Source organism: Sceloporus occidentalis, unplaced genomic scaffold (assembly GCF_023333645.1).
Source record: "Sceloporus occidentalis isolate IW3139 unplaced genomic scaffold, rSceOcc1.0.p SCAF_94, whole genome shotgun sequence".
In the NCBI taxonomy this organism is placed as follows: Eukaryota; Metazoa; Chordata; class Lepidosauria; order Squamata; family Phrynosomatidae; genus Sceloporus; species Sceloporus occidentalis.
Genome location: NW_028317074.1, coordinates 3,834,514 through 3,848,078, shown reverse-complemented (window position 1 = coordinate 3,848,078; position 13,565 = coordinate 3,834,514). Strand labels below are relative to the sequence as shown.

The window sequence follows — 13,565 nt, the reverse complement described above, 5'->3', positions numbered from 1 at the left end:
GAAGAATCCATTTTAATGAATTTAAGTATTATTTAATTTCCGCACATATTGTGGTGTCGTTTGTAAACTTTGCGCAGCACTTTATTTCTTTGTTTTGTGTATTATCCTTTACACACTTGTGGTCAGTGTGTTGGTTCTGCAGCACCAAGGTATTATACTTGTTTAAGTTGTGTCATTACACCAGATATCTGGCATTTTCATTTTAAGCGCTGAGTATCACTTTTTCCTTTTCACTTTGGATTTTCCATCACTACCTAATTTTGTGAGGATTCAGAGGGAAAATGTAAAAAAAAATTAGTTTATTTTTCTAATCTTCGCTAGTTTTTACTAAATTTCTCATTCTAAATTTTCAGCTAATCATCCAACTATGGTATCAAAAGAAAGCTCTATCTCTCCTTGAAAAAACAATATATAGTTTACATGGGTACACTATTCACAGGAAAAGAGAATAATCGCTAAACCGACATACCCCAAAAATGGCAAAATTGCTCTGGGCTTTGAGGTACCAAAAACCCCTGGGATTTAAGGGGTTAAACTAGAAGACCTTAAAGCTAACATCCTTTCTGTAATGTCAGAGATGGGCAGGTTGAGCAGTGCAGACAGGAATAGGAGGCTCTGCTGAAATGTGGATGTATTTTTTATTTTTTTTTTAAAGTGTTTAAAATAATACTCCACAATGCAAGTGGTAATGCGTAGCACTGAGATTGCTGATTGTAAAAGCAGTATTCAGAAATGCTTTGTGAAACACATCTCCATTTACAGGATATATTTACCGCTAGACAGCTCTAGCACTGGCTCTGTGCACACTCTGTATCACACAGCATGCAGCAATATATGTATAATTAAACCACATAGGTACCTGTTGTCTTCACCCACTAGGTTGACTCCATCTATTGATGTTTTCTGAATAATATCTGTCTTCATTTTAGCTGAAGAATGATTATGCTGCAGGATACTTGGATGGTGTTCTTCTATTTGGGCATGTCCTTAAGAAATTTCTTACATCTCCAGAAATTAAGGAGCCCTATTCCTTTATTGATCAGTTTCGGAATGTTTCTATGACAGGTTAGCCAATAAAAAATTCTATTTACTGAAAAACCTTTCTTTCTTATAAGTAGATATTTCCTATTTTGTATATGATTCTGAAGCAGTGTGTATTTATTGATGACAATTACATAATTCTACTGTATATAAAAAAACATATTTTGCCTTCCTTGCTTCCGTTTGGCAAACTGATGGTGAGATGGTTGTTATTCTATTCTATTACAGGTATTCTATTACCTGTAATTGATTTATCTCCGATATATATTTCAAATAGAAGATCAATATCTTCTGCTTCTTGAAACGTGCAAGAGGATAGTTGCATAACAAGTTTGCACGTACAAAACAGGAGACAGTAGCAAACGCTCAAGACAAAAATGAAATTTCTTTGGAGCTATAAGACAGGGTGGGTAGTTTTCTATTCTCAGCAATCAAATTCCATAGAGTACAATGGTTTTGCAGTGATTCACCGGTAGGCCTGGGTACTAGTGGATGAAAGGAGATTTAGTTTTGACATATTTCAGTAAACAATGCAGTCTGTGTAAAAGCTATTTACCAAATCATTGCATTGTATGCCATCTGATTGTCTGATGACAACTTGTTTGTACCATCCCAACTCATAATCACTGAGGTGCAGAATTTTTATGAAAGGTTGCCTTTCATCAAATGAGACGGACACTTAAATGTATGATCATTTTCTCGTTAATATCCATCCTGTCGCTCGTGTATCACTAGAGGTACTCACCGCAGGAGTTATTCTGCCCAGAAAACTGCTGAATAGGGAGAAGCCCCAACAGTGGTAATCCAGGACTTAGATGATCCCAACAGTGAGACACTCTCCGTGAATACAGGTAGCAGGTAAGTACTGAGTATGGCAAACAGGTACAGGTGAGAATGTCAGACAAGCCAGGTAGGTACACAGGAGCAGGTTAGCAGACAAGCCGGGTCGGTACACAGGAGCAGGTTAGCAGACAAGGCCAGGTCGGTACACAGGAGCAGGTTAGCAGGCAAGCCGGGTCGGTACACAGGAGCAGGTTAGCAGACAAGGCCAGGTCGGTACACAGGAGCAGGTTAGCAGACTAGGCCGGGTCGGTACACAGGAGCAGGTTAGCAGGCAAGCCGGGTCGGTACACAGGAGCAGGTTAGCAGACAAGGCCAGGTCGGTACACAGGAGCAGGTTAGCAGGCAAGCCGGGTCGGTACACAGGAGCAGGTTAGCAGACAAGGCCGGGTCGGTACACAGGAGCAGGTTAGCAGGCAAGCCGGGTCGGTACACAGGAGCAGGTAAGCAGAGGTACAAAATCACAAAGGCAAAAGGGAGGTCAAGCAGGCAAGGGTCCAAAAACAAAGATCAGCAGCAAAACTCAGAGTCACAGGCAAAGACCACAACAGGGTGCCTGTGAAAGGACAGCAAGGATTTTAAATCTGGCGCCAAACAGAAGATCCCGCCCCGAGCAGAGTCAAGGCCAAGCCTCCAGACGTCCATCACGTCCACGGCACCAGCCAGAAGGAGTAGCTGCGCCCCTAGTGGACGGACCGGCGGCCGGACAGCAGTTAAGGGAACCCCTCTGGGAACTCCTGCATAGACGGGCAGCCTTAGATCTGCTCGTCGAGGAGTTCCCGGATCCGACCCTCCTTCTCCCGTGTCGGCGGTCGGTCTGTTCGCCGCCGGCACGGAGAGAACGTGTACGTCCCTCGGGTGCCCGTGCACCGCGAGCGGTAGTCCGCTCGCCAACCACGGGTCCGGAGAGAGAAGTATCGGGTCCCCGTGATCTGCGAGCAGACCCCCGCCCGCGGCTAACAGGACCCGAGGACGTGACAGTGACACATCCTTTATATAAGAAGTTGAAATTTGTGTGGCGGTGTTATGTACGGAAGTATAATTTATCATTACATACTTATAAGTAGATACATTTATTAGGTGAGCTATTATAATAAATTACAAATTATCCAAAATTAAATGAAGCGATGCATTTTTAATATGTCTGTACGTGGTTATGTATTAGGCACACTAGGTATGTGCCTCTTAGAATTAGGACGAATTGCAAATGTACAGAATTTTTGCAAATTTGGGGATTCATTTATAAAAAAAAAACAAGGCCAGACCCATTAAGCGGACAAAAACAAAGCAAAAAGCTCAGAATTTATGTCCAAAATTCATGGGCTCTTTCCCTTACACTCATTGTGGTGCACTCTCTCTCTCTAAGTGTTTCCCTACCTTCTCTACCGACCACTTCTGCTTCTGCTGAACACCTTCTGCATCTTCTTGTTCTGTATCTTCCATCTTCATCCTGATCCCTGCAGACATAACCTGGCACGAACCTCCATTTAAATGGTGGTGTTTCCAGTGACTCCCTCTCCCTCGATACTCCCGTTTTGCCCTTCCGCATAAATTGCATCACTTTGATGCGATTGGAAGATCCAGGGAGAGGATGTCAGCGTAAGAAGCAACATTTTGGTGGAAGTTCACCTTAGGGCAAAATCGTTCCTGCCACGTTATGTCCATGGAGATGTGAATGAAGATAAAAGTTAAAGGAGAAAAGATGAAAGACAGAAAGTAGAACATGAAGAACAAGAAGATACGGTTAACAAAGAAGGTAGGGAAACATTGTGAGAGAGTCTGAGAGAGTGAATAAAAAATGCCCCCTCGATTTTCATCTAAACCAAATGGGCGGGAAACAAAACTTGTTGCCTGAAAATGAATGGGCCAAAAAAAACCCCAAAAAATTGTCCGAATCGTTGGCATATTTTCACATGTCTAGTGTCTCTGCGTGGGGGGGGTGTTTTTTAATGGATAATTCAGCTATCACATCACCACCTGCCAATATAATTACTTAAATCAGACTAATTAAAACAGATAAATGTGTAAACATCACTGCTTTGTCTTTTAAGAGATGAATCTGCAGGTCTGGGACATGCCTTTTAAAGAGAAAGCCCAATGGAAAAACAAATATTTTTCTTTATGCATTATAGTGCCATATGCACATACCTTCCGGTTCTCCGGGTCAAGACCAGAATCCTCCGGGTCTCGACACCCCCCGCTCCCCGCCCATTTTCCCTTTAAATGGGGGTGTTTCCGCTGACGTCAGCGGGAACTCCCACCGATGTCAGCGGGACCGCCCACCCACATAAACGGGACCGCCCACTGAAGTCGGTGGGCAGTCCTGGCCGCGTCCCGCAAGGGAAGGCTCCGGGTAGCCGGAGTGAAGATGTTCTCAGGTATGCATATGCATTAATGTTTTCAATAAAAATTGATTTCAATAAAAATTTATTAATGTATGCCTGAGTGTTCGGATGTTAATATAATTACCCAACTATTTAAATTCAAATAAGAAATTATATTATAACCATCCCATATCAAAAAAAATATTGTCTGTATAACAGCAATAGGTTACCAGGTTCATCTCCCAGTTATGTTTGGAAAACACAAAAAACAGTTCCCAATATGCCATAAATAAATTGGCATAACTGGGAGCGAACCTAGTATCTATCACCATTCTTCTCTGATGTAAAACCAAAAATAATTGTTATTCAGGATTCAATCAATTTCGTCTAAGATGGACTTCTTTTGAATACATTGAAACCCACCAGATCTTTTAAAATTAAAACGAAACTGCCTCCAATTCCTTAAAGTGTTTGTACATACATACATACATACATAATATAAGGTATGGTGGAAAGCACCGCAGAACATAAACAGTAACAGCTGTATCAAATATGAACATGCATTACATGTGTACTGTAAATAAAAATAGTATATCTTAAATGACAAAACACTCTCAAAAATGTTGAAGTACAATACTATGTCGAAGCAATCATTCACACATGGATGTGAAACATAGTATAAAGAAGCAACAGTAATCAGAACAGCAGCAAAAACAGTAAAAAGTTCAAGAGGCACAAAAAAGTAGTAGTATTATGGCAAGAATGACACATGGGGATGAAGTATGGGTAGGTGGAAAAGCATATCACAATAATCCTGGGGTTGAGGTTGCCAAGAGAGAGGTGGTGTTTGATGACAGGGGTAGCCTCGACTCTCGGGCTATGTCATCCCAAATAACCCCCCAAATGAAACACAGACACCAAATGTTTATTAACATCATTGCCACGCAACCTGTGAACATAAAAGGTGTATTAACATGGCAATGACCCAAATACAACAGAACACTGCTAAGCTTGCCAGGACCGAACCATAATCATCACCTTATGGGAGGGCATCCCATGATGCCCCACCCGAGGTTCCAGCAACACGCCCAGCCAGAAACCTCCCACCGACACTTTAACACCAGTGGCAATAACCACATAACACCCCCTGGCAACCTACTGCCCCCGGCTGTGACAAAATCCTAGAACAAAATTAAGAATAAATAGGGTAAGCTGGCACAACAAAAAACCCAGAACCCCCCTATGCCCCAACCTCACTTCCTCCTCACTTCCCCTCACTTCCTCCTCCTCCCACTGAACTTTCTTTGACCACCTGACCTAGCCCTGCTCTGCATCCCTATCAAGGCCCCCTCTATTCTATTCAGACTCCTTGGGCATCATCAGCCTGTGATAGTCTCAGACAGTGACCTATTCAATAGTCAGGATCAGGTGAGTAAACCTGTGCCAAACGATGGAGACAGTGGGCAGTGTGTATATCTGCACAGCCCCTTAGCATGCATTAATGTCATTAGTGGGAGGCCATCCATGCATTGTCTTTGTGTCTATTGATCAGCTTACTTGATTCCATAGTCTACAGATGTAAAACAGTCTCTTATATGTTATAAATTATATAGACAAAGTATTACAAACACATGTGATAGTTAAATTGTACAAATGAGCACCTGTGCATGCAATAGTCTGTTGACATACAAGCCAGAATAACCCAGACATCACAGTTACGCTCTTTAAAACTATTATAATAATATTTATTTTTGTGTTGCTGAATGATTGAATATTCTAAAACAAAACTTGGCAGAATGAGATTAAATGATGTATAGAGTATTGTAATTTATTGCGGCAGAAACCTTAAGTTTATTTAATTTTGTTCTAATAAGCTTCCTTTATCTGCAGACCTGAAGGCTGCCATTGTAGGTAGGCATGATATAGGTGATTTTCCTGTTCAAACACCACATTGAGCTGATTATGCTAAGGAACTACAGTTTGTCTAATTAGAAATTCTCTAGACTCTCATTAGTAAAAGTGTCAGTGTCTGGATGATTTATAACTGAGACACTCTATGGTTACTACAAGGCCATATGATCTGTTGTTTGTCTAGTGGATTGGACTAGGACAATCGAGCTGGAACCTATACAAATAAGCAACTGTCTAAAACATTATATTATGTAAAACTAGAACAGTCTTTTTTTAAAAAAACCACCACACTATACAGCTTGTGCTGAAAAAAACAATATATAAAATGTGTGGGCAGGGGAGGGCTGGCATACAAAATTGAAAAAACAATAGGTAAAAGTGTACATGCGCTACAACACTCTGTGGGAATCCCACTCTTCCACACTTCAACAAGATAAAAGACAGATATTGGTGGTGCAACCCACCAACAGTGAGCGGAGCGAGAGAAGTAAATATAAACGTAACTTACCCCAATGGGTTATGTAGAATAAATGACATAAAAAAAAATGACAAGAAAAAAAAAAAAGATAATAGTGCACTCTGTATGATAAAATATAGCAATTTTTGTAAAAAAAATTTATAAAAAAACTCACATTCTGATGAGTCAGACAAAGACTGACTCAAATCATCAACGCCTGGTGTGATTAGGGATCACACACCCTACTGTACTTGAATGGAGATATCTACAAATGGATAAAATCATATAGAGCAGTATAGCAACACATCAGAAATGGAACAGAAAAAGGTGGCTACAGTTAGCGTCTCACCTTGCCTAGAGCCTGTAACCTGGCTCCAGGGATAAAGAACACTGTACTGATTTAGGGCAGTACTCCCCCTTTAAGGTGATGGACAGCAGAGTGGATCCAGCAGAGTGTATGGAGTATATGTATATAAATATAATATAAAAAGTGATGTAAAATGTAGAATAAATACTTTATTACATAAATTACAATACTATTATAAAATATACTCAATTTAAGTGTCTCTGTGAATCCTCCGATACGTGTTTCGTCCGTGGGCTTCCTCAAGTTGGCTCAATGACTACAAATTCAGGAGGGTGTTAAATAGTTACATTTATTTCTACAGAAAGTAAAGTGCCAGGAAACAGATGGCCAAATACACACCAGGACAGGCTCTGCCACACCGACAGCCAAACACATACACCAGGATAGGCTCTGCCACACCGACAGCGAAGCCCACACACACCAGGACAAACTCTGCCACACCGACAACCAAACACACACACCAGGACAGGCTCTGCCACACCGGCACACCAAACACACACACTAGGACAGGCTCTGCAACACCGACACACCAAACACACACACTAGGACAAACTCTGCCACACCGGCACACCAAACACACACACCAGTACAGGCTCTGCAACACCGACACACCAAACACACACCAGGACAGGCTCTGCCACACCAACACCCCAACACACACACACCAGGACAGGCTCTGCCACACTGACAGCCAAACACACATACCAGGACAGGCTCTGCCACACCGACAGCCAAGCACACACACCAGGACAGGCTCTGCCACACCGACAACCAAACACACGCACACCAGGACAGGCTCTGCCACACCGGCACACCAAACACACACACACACACTAGGACAGGCTCTGCCACAACGACACACCAAACACACACACCAGTACAGGCTCTGCCACACCGACACACACACACCAGGACAGGTACCGCCACACTGACAACCAAACACACACACCAGGACAGGCTCTGCCACACCGACACACCTAACACACACACCTAACACACACACCAATACAGGCTCTGCCACACCGACACCCACATCAGTACGGGTTATTCTACACAAAGCATAAAAAAATGCTTTCCACACTGGTTTGTTTTTGGTGTGTTTAGCCCCTTGTGTATTGATGCCGCAGCCAGGCCCCCCATTGGTTTTAATGTATTACCCCCACAACCTTGTGTATTGCCCCATGTGCATTTGTGCCCCCAGCCAGTCCCCTTTGTGTATTTATGCCACAACACCCTTATGTATTGATTTATGTGATGTCCCCAGCCAGCCCCCCTGCCTTGTGTATTGATGACCCCTTTTGTACTGGTTAATGTAACCTTGTGTATTGCCCCAGCCACCCACCCCCCTTTGTGTATTGATTTATGTGATGCCCCAACCACTGTTGTGTACCCCCTTTTTGTATTTAATTGTTGTGCAGCCCCCCTTTTAATATGGGTCCCCTTCCACTTATCACCCCAACTATTTTTTTTTTTTAATACTTACTTTTTTTCTGCCTTCCTTCTGTGCAGACTGCTCTCCTCCGTCGTGTTCTTCTCCCTGTCACGAGGAGCTGTTCCGTGTGAGCCCGCTCCCTTGAGCGGCACGTCGCGTCTACAAAGGGACAAAGTTTCACTGAGCCACCGGGCGGCATGGTGCAGACACGTCTTACCGCAGCTTTAAAACTCGCAGCCGCATCGGCTGCAATAGCATCTCGTCGTGTCGGCCCATGGATTTAGATTCTGTGTGTGGGTGCACTAAACGAGTTAGTGGGGAATCAGTTGAATAAAGACATATCAAAAGCACAAAAACTGCTCTGGTCATTTAGTGCAAACATGGTGAAAAAAAAAACCCTGGTCCTGAAGGGGTTAAGATGTTCACACATAATGTATGATTTTAGTGGCCCTAAGTGACATTATCTTTCTTTTATAGGTTCCTCAGGTCCAATTATACTGGATGATATTGGTGATCGTGATCTAAACCTTACTCTGCTCTACACCTCAGTGATCACTAATAAGGTAAGCAAATTCTATCAGCACAATATACATATAGAAAATTAATTAGTGAGGGGACATGGCTAGCAGAGAACAATGTGTAGACTTAATCCTGAGCTCCATCTAAAAAAGGCAACCTTGCAACGGGCATTCATTGGGAAAACTTAACTAACACTGCACAAGTAACGACATAAAAGCCAAGGAGAACGTCAGAAAAGATGTGTCTAAGTGAGGCTTGCATGTAAAGTAGATCATGCAATATCAGGTAATGGAAGAAGAGCTGACTGTACTGCGAGGGACGATGGCAGAGAAATACCTGGTAAGGAGCTTGTGAGAGGATGACATGTACCCCGGCTTGGTACTCCCGCCAAGCTGTGCTTCCTTCCACCGAGGCACCAGCGGTTAAACCCTTCAGCGCCAGATAGAGCCAGCGTTGTAGAGAAGAAGGGGATGAAGCTGCGTTGGCGCTGTAGCTAGTTGTAGCTTAGCAGCCCACCCCAAACATCAGACAAAACCAATGTTGAGGTGAGAATAAAACTGACTTTATTAGACACATATATAGGCATTTATACACAGTAAATGTAACCAACATACAATGGAACAGAAAAATACACAAAGTACTCCTTCAGGTTCAGCAAGGGGAATGCACAAACAAACAAAACATTGGGATAGGATTATCCCCTGGCACCTGACTATTGGACCCCCAGGGGAACATTAAACACGCCACCCTTCTCAAGGGGGCTCACCCACAACCAGCATGTCATTCGATACCTCAGGTCCCCCACTGTCTCTAGTCCAAATATGGTCCTAATGGGGTGTTAGGGCCCCAAATAACACCCCTTTAAAGATTTACAGGGTGCAGATGGAAAAGCACCCAGCGAGGAGCTCCAGGGAGATTGAACCCATTTCCCTGTGAAGCTCGGTGTCACCGGAAAGCTCTGGGCTCCCTCTGTTAACTTTCTAAAAAGCGCCGTGATCCGGCAAAGGAGCTTCCAGCTACACCTGTTAAGTTCCAGCAGGTTTTGGCAAAGTTCAAATCCACTTGGGAGTTCCACAGAGTCTATATGTTTGTCTTGGTCAGGTCCATGAAGCTTTTCCAGCCATGTAGAGCCCCCGTAGCCTGAGCACAGGGTGACTTAGACATAAGAGGGGACTGAGCAAGCATGCAAGGAGTCTCCCCATGAATTAGTCACAGCCCCCTCCCAAACTCAAACCTACCACCATATGTCTTCAGCCTTAAGGGCTTACTGTGGAGGCCTATCTTGTGGAGCTGTTACAATGCTTTGCATTGTCGAGATGAGATGGGATAAGAGATGGGATAATGTATCAATATTTTCAATTGCAGAGAGCAAAGGAAATAGCAGATGAGAAACCCCAGGATGTTATTCTCTGATTTATTTATTTTTTTATCATAAAGATCTAGCTATAGGGTTGTTAGATCCCAGAAATATTAGGGACACCAAGATTCCACAACCCACAGTTCTTCTAAGACCTATAAAGCTACACAATGTAAAATAGGAGAGAGTTTTGTTAAGTAAAAGCTATGCTCCAAAGGCATGGAATATCATAAGTGAATGGGGATTCCCAGTTAGTTTGATCATTTTAAGAAACAGCACAACAAGATCCATAGCAACTCTCGAAGATGACTTACAGCTTGTATGCCAGTAGGGCCTACTTAAAGAGGTCTCTACTTTTGGAGGACTGGGTACAGATATGCCTCCTCTCAGGAAAAAGTGGAGAACAGTAATCATGGACATCTGGACAAGGAAAACAGTGGAATCAGAAGACACACTTAAGATATCTACATATTTTAAAAATTAAACATGGAGAGGGTGCTATATTATCCATATCCAAGGATGAAGCTTGTGAGATGTGACTAGAGTAGTGACGGAATCATTGCATGAGCACACTGTCATGGATAGGCCTATATCACTCTCCCTCAGAAGAAGTCTGAATAGGATCTTGTCTATGTACAAAGACTTTGACATATATATTTGCCTTCAGTTGTGTAGGCTCTTGCTTCCGTTGTGCAAACGTTGGACTGTTTAAAGGTATAAAAGTTCCCAACATAGAGATAAACCTCAGGGGATGACCCGAATCACTATAATAGAATACTAAATATAGTATTCCCCAAAAAAGATAAAAAAACTTTTAATAACAAATACTTGAATCACAAAATCAAAACCGTAATAATAATAAAACTAGAGACTCTGGAAGAGACCCTTCCAATGCCTCCAGGATAAAGTCTCACAGAACAAACCTATGGAGGTGATGTTACCCTTCCCCTAAAGCATCACATAATCAACGGTCATCTCATCCTCCAGGAGTGATACTGATCTTCGTGCCGATAAGCCCTAACTCCTAGATTCCAGATCTGCTGGTATAACTAAGAAACATGCACCAGACCAGTCTATACACATTGGCCTAGCAATGGGCAAACTGCATCTGCCACTACCTAAGAAATGTAAATTGTGTAAGTGCTCTGCCATCAAATAGGTGTACCCTTCCATTCTCTGTTGAACTCTTTAAATTAAATACATTACCATTGAAATTGAGAAGATCAATATAGAACAGATAGGTCCCCCTAGAAACATATAACTTACCGTATTTGCTCGATTATAAGACGAGGTTTTTTCCAGAGCAAATGCTCTGAAAAATACCCCTCGTCTTATAATCGAGGTCGTCTTCTAATTAGACCTCATTCTGCTGGGGCCAGGCTGCTTACCGGGCTTTGGTCGCGAGCAGCGTCGCTCCTACTAGCTGCAGGAGAACAGGAAGCTAGCACAGTCCTCACATAACTCTGCCTCCCCCCTCCTTCCTCTGGGGGCGGGGCCAGAGAAGTTGCTCGCACAGCTGGGCCCCTGCAGAAGTCTGCGAGTGGGAGATCTGCAGTTCAGGTAAGGGGGTGGGGAGGGTTTTTGTGATTAATGTGTGAAGTATGTGTGATTAATGGAATGAATAAGTATTTAAATGTTTGTGAATGAGTGTGTGTGATAGCATGGATGTGTTAGGGGGGTGGTGGTGGTAGCATGGCATAGGGAGGCTGTAATCACACTACTATCATCCCCAGGTTCCAGCATGTACTGGCTGCCTTGGCTTGATAGGAGTGTGATTGCTGTTAGCAGTTATATATATACCTCCAGAAATGCATTTTAACCCCCTATATGCCACTCAGCCCCATGATATGCATTTTAACCCCCTATATGCCACTCAGCCCCATGATATGCCTTTTAACCCCCTATATGCCAGAGTGGCATATAGGGGTATAAGGCATATCATGGGGCAGAGGGGCATATAGGGGGTTAAAAGGCATATCATGGGGCACAGTGGCATATAGGAGGGTAGAAGACATTTCTGGAGGCAGAGTGGCATATAGAGGGTTAAAAGGCACATTAAGGGGCAGAGTGGCAAATAGGGGGGTATAAGGCATTTCTAGGGGCAGAGTGGCAAGCCTGGGGGCAGATGTGCATAACTGGGGGGGGCAGGTTGGCAAATAAAAGGAAATAAAAAATATATATTTTTCTCAATCATAGCTTTTATTAAATATGAAAAAATAGTTTACATTAACTAATATTTACTAGTAAAACGTTTTTCCTATAGGGTAGTGTTATATTCAGGCTTTTTGTTTTTTCCTAAATTAATATTTTGATTTTGGGGGGTCGTCTTATAATCAGGGTCATCTTATAATCGAGCAAATACGGTATTATGCTACTCAATGTATCTTACCAACAGAGGGCAGCATTGTGTCCGAAGTTATAATAAGTTATTATGCTAATGTAACTCTTTTTTTACCTTGCTCCGCTGCCAGGCTGGTAGTTACATATTTCAGTGACGCTGGTGAAAGGAAACCTGATCCTCCGCAATTGCTGGGAGATCGGGACATCTTCCTTCTTTACACAGTGCCTCCACTCAGTGATTTGTACTATGCTGAGTAGGGGAACCCACCCACTGAGAAATGGCCCCTTTCACACAAGAAAATAATACACGCAACTGAAATGCAAATTATTTATAAAATATATTGAAATAAACAGGTATTAAAATATAAGGACCCAGCTGCTGTGCCTATGCAGTTCAGTTGTAGCAGTGGGTGCACAGTCCTGAGAATATATATATATATAACACAGATAACTGCCAACACCAGCTCCCCCACCCAGAATGTAGGTGTTCTTCCCACCCAGATGTCCCAGTGTTGGTGCACTGTTGGGGCCCTTGATGTAGGTAGCGCTACCCGGGGAGACAAGGATATATTTATGTTGATATATATATATATATATATATATATATATATATATATCTCTTAGTGAAGTACCTCTCTTTAGTGTCTTCAGGCAACTCTGGGATGCTGCCCCTTTAACCTCCTGGCTGAGAGTAATAACTATCTTCCCACACAGATGTCTGTCTGCAGCTCTGCTTTCACCTCACTGGTACAGGATGTAGTGATGTCCGGATCATAAACGAATCGTTCATTTGATCCGGTTCTTTTTAGTGATCCGGATGAATCGGTTCAGTAGACTGAACGATTCGTAGCGGTTCAGTCTGTGAATCATTCAGCTGTAACCTGATCCTAGAGCTGTGAGTCATCTGCAGAGCACTCAGACACAGACTCTGGGGTCAGGTTGCAGCTCATTAATTCACAGAGGAACGATGACTCATA

The 13,565-nt window shown here is 42.9% G+C and overlaps 1 protein-coding gene across 1 annotated transcript in view; it reads left to right on the top strand.

Annotated features, from left to right (window-relative positions):
• LOC149284413 (guanylyl cyclase C-like) overlaps positions 1 to 13,565 on the top strand; it is a 159,841-nt gene that overhangs the window by 47,685 nt on the left and 98,591 nt on the right. The window contains exons 9-10 of the mRNA XM_089496809.1: positions 930 to 1,065; positions 8,850 to 8,935. Coding sequence (XP_089352935.1) covers positions 930 to 1,065; positions 8,850 to 8,935 — 222 coding nt within the window. The remainder of the gene's footprint in view (positions 1 to 929; positions 1,066 to 8,849; positions 8,936 to 13,565) is intronic.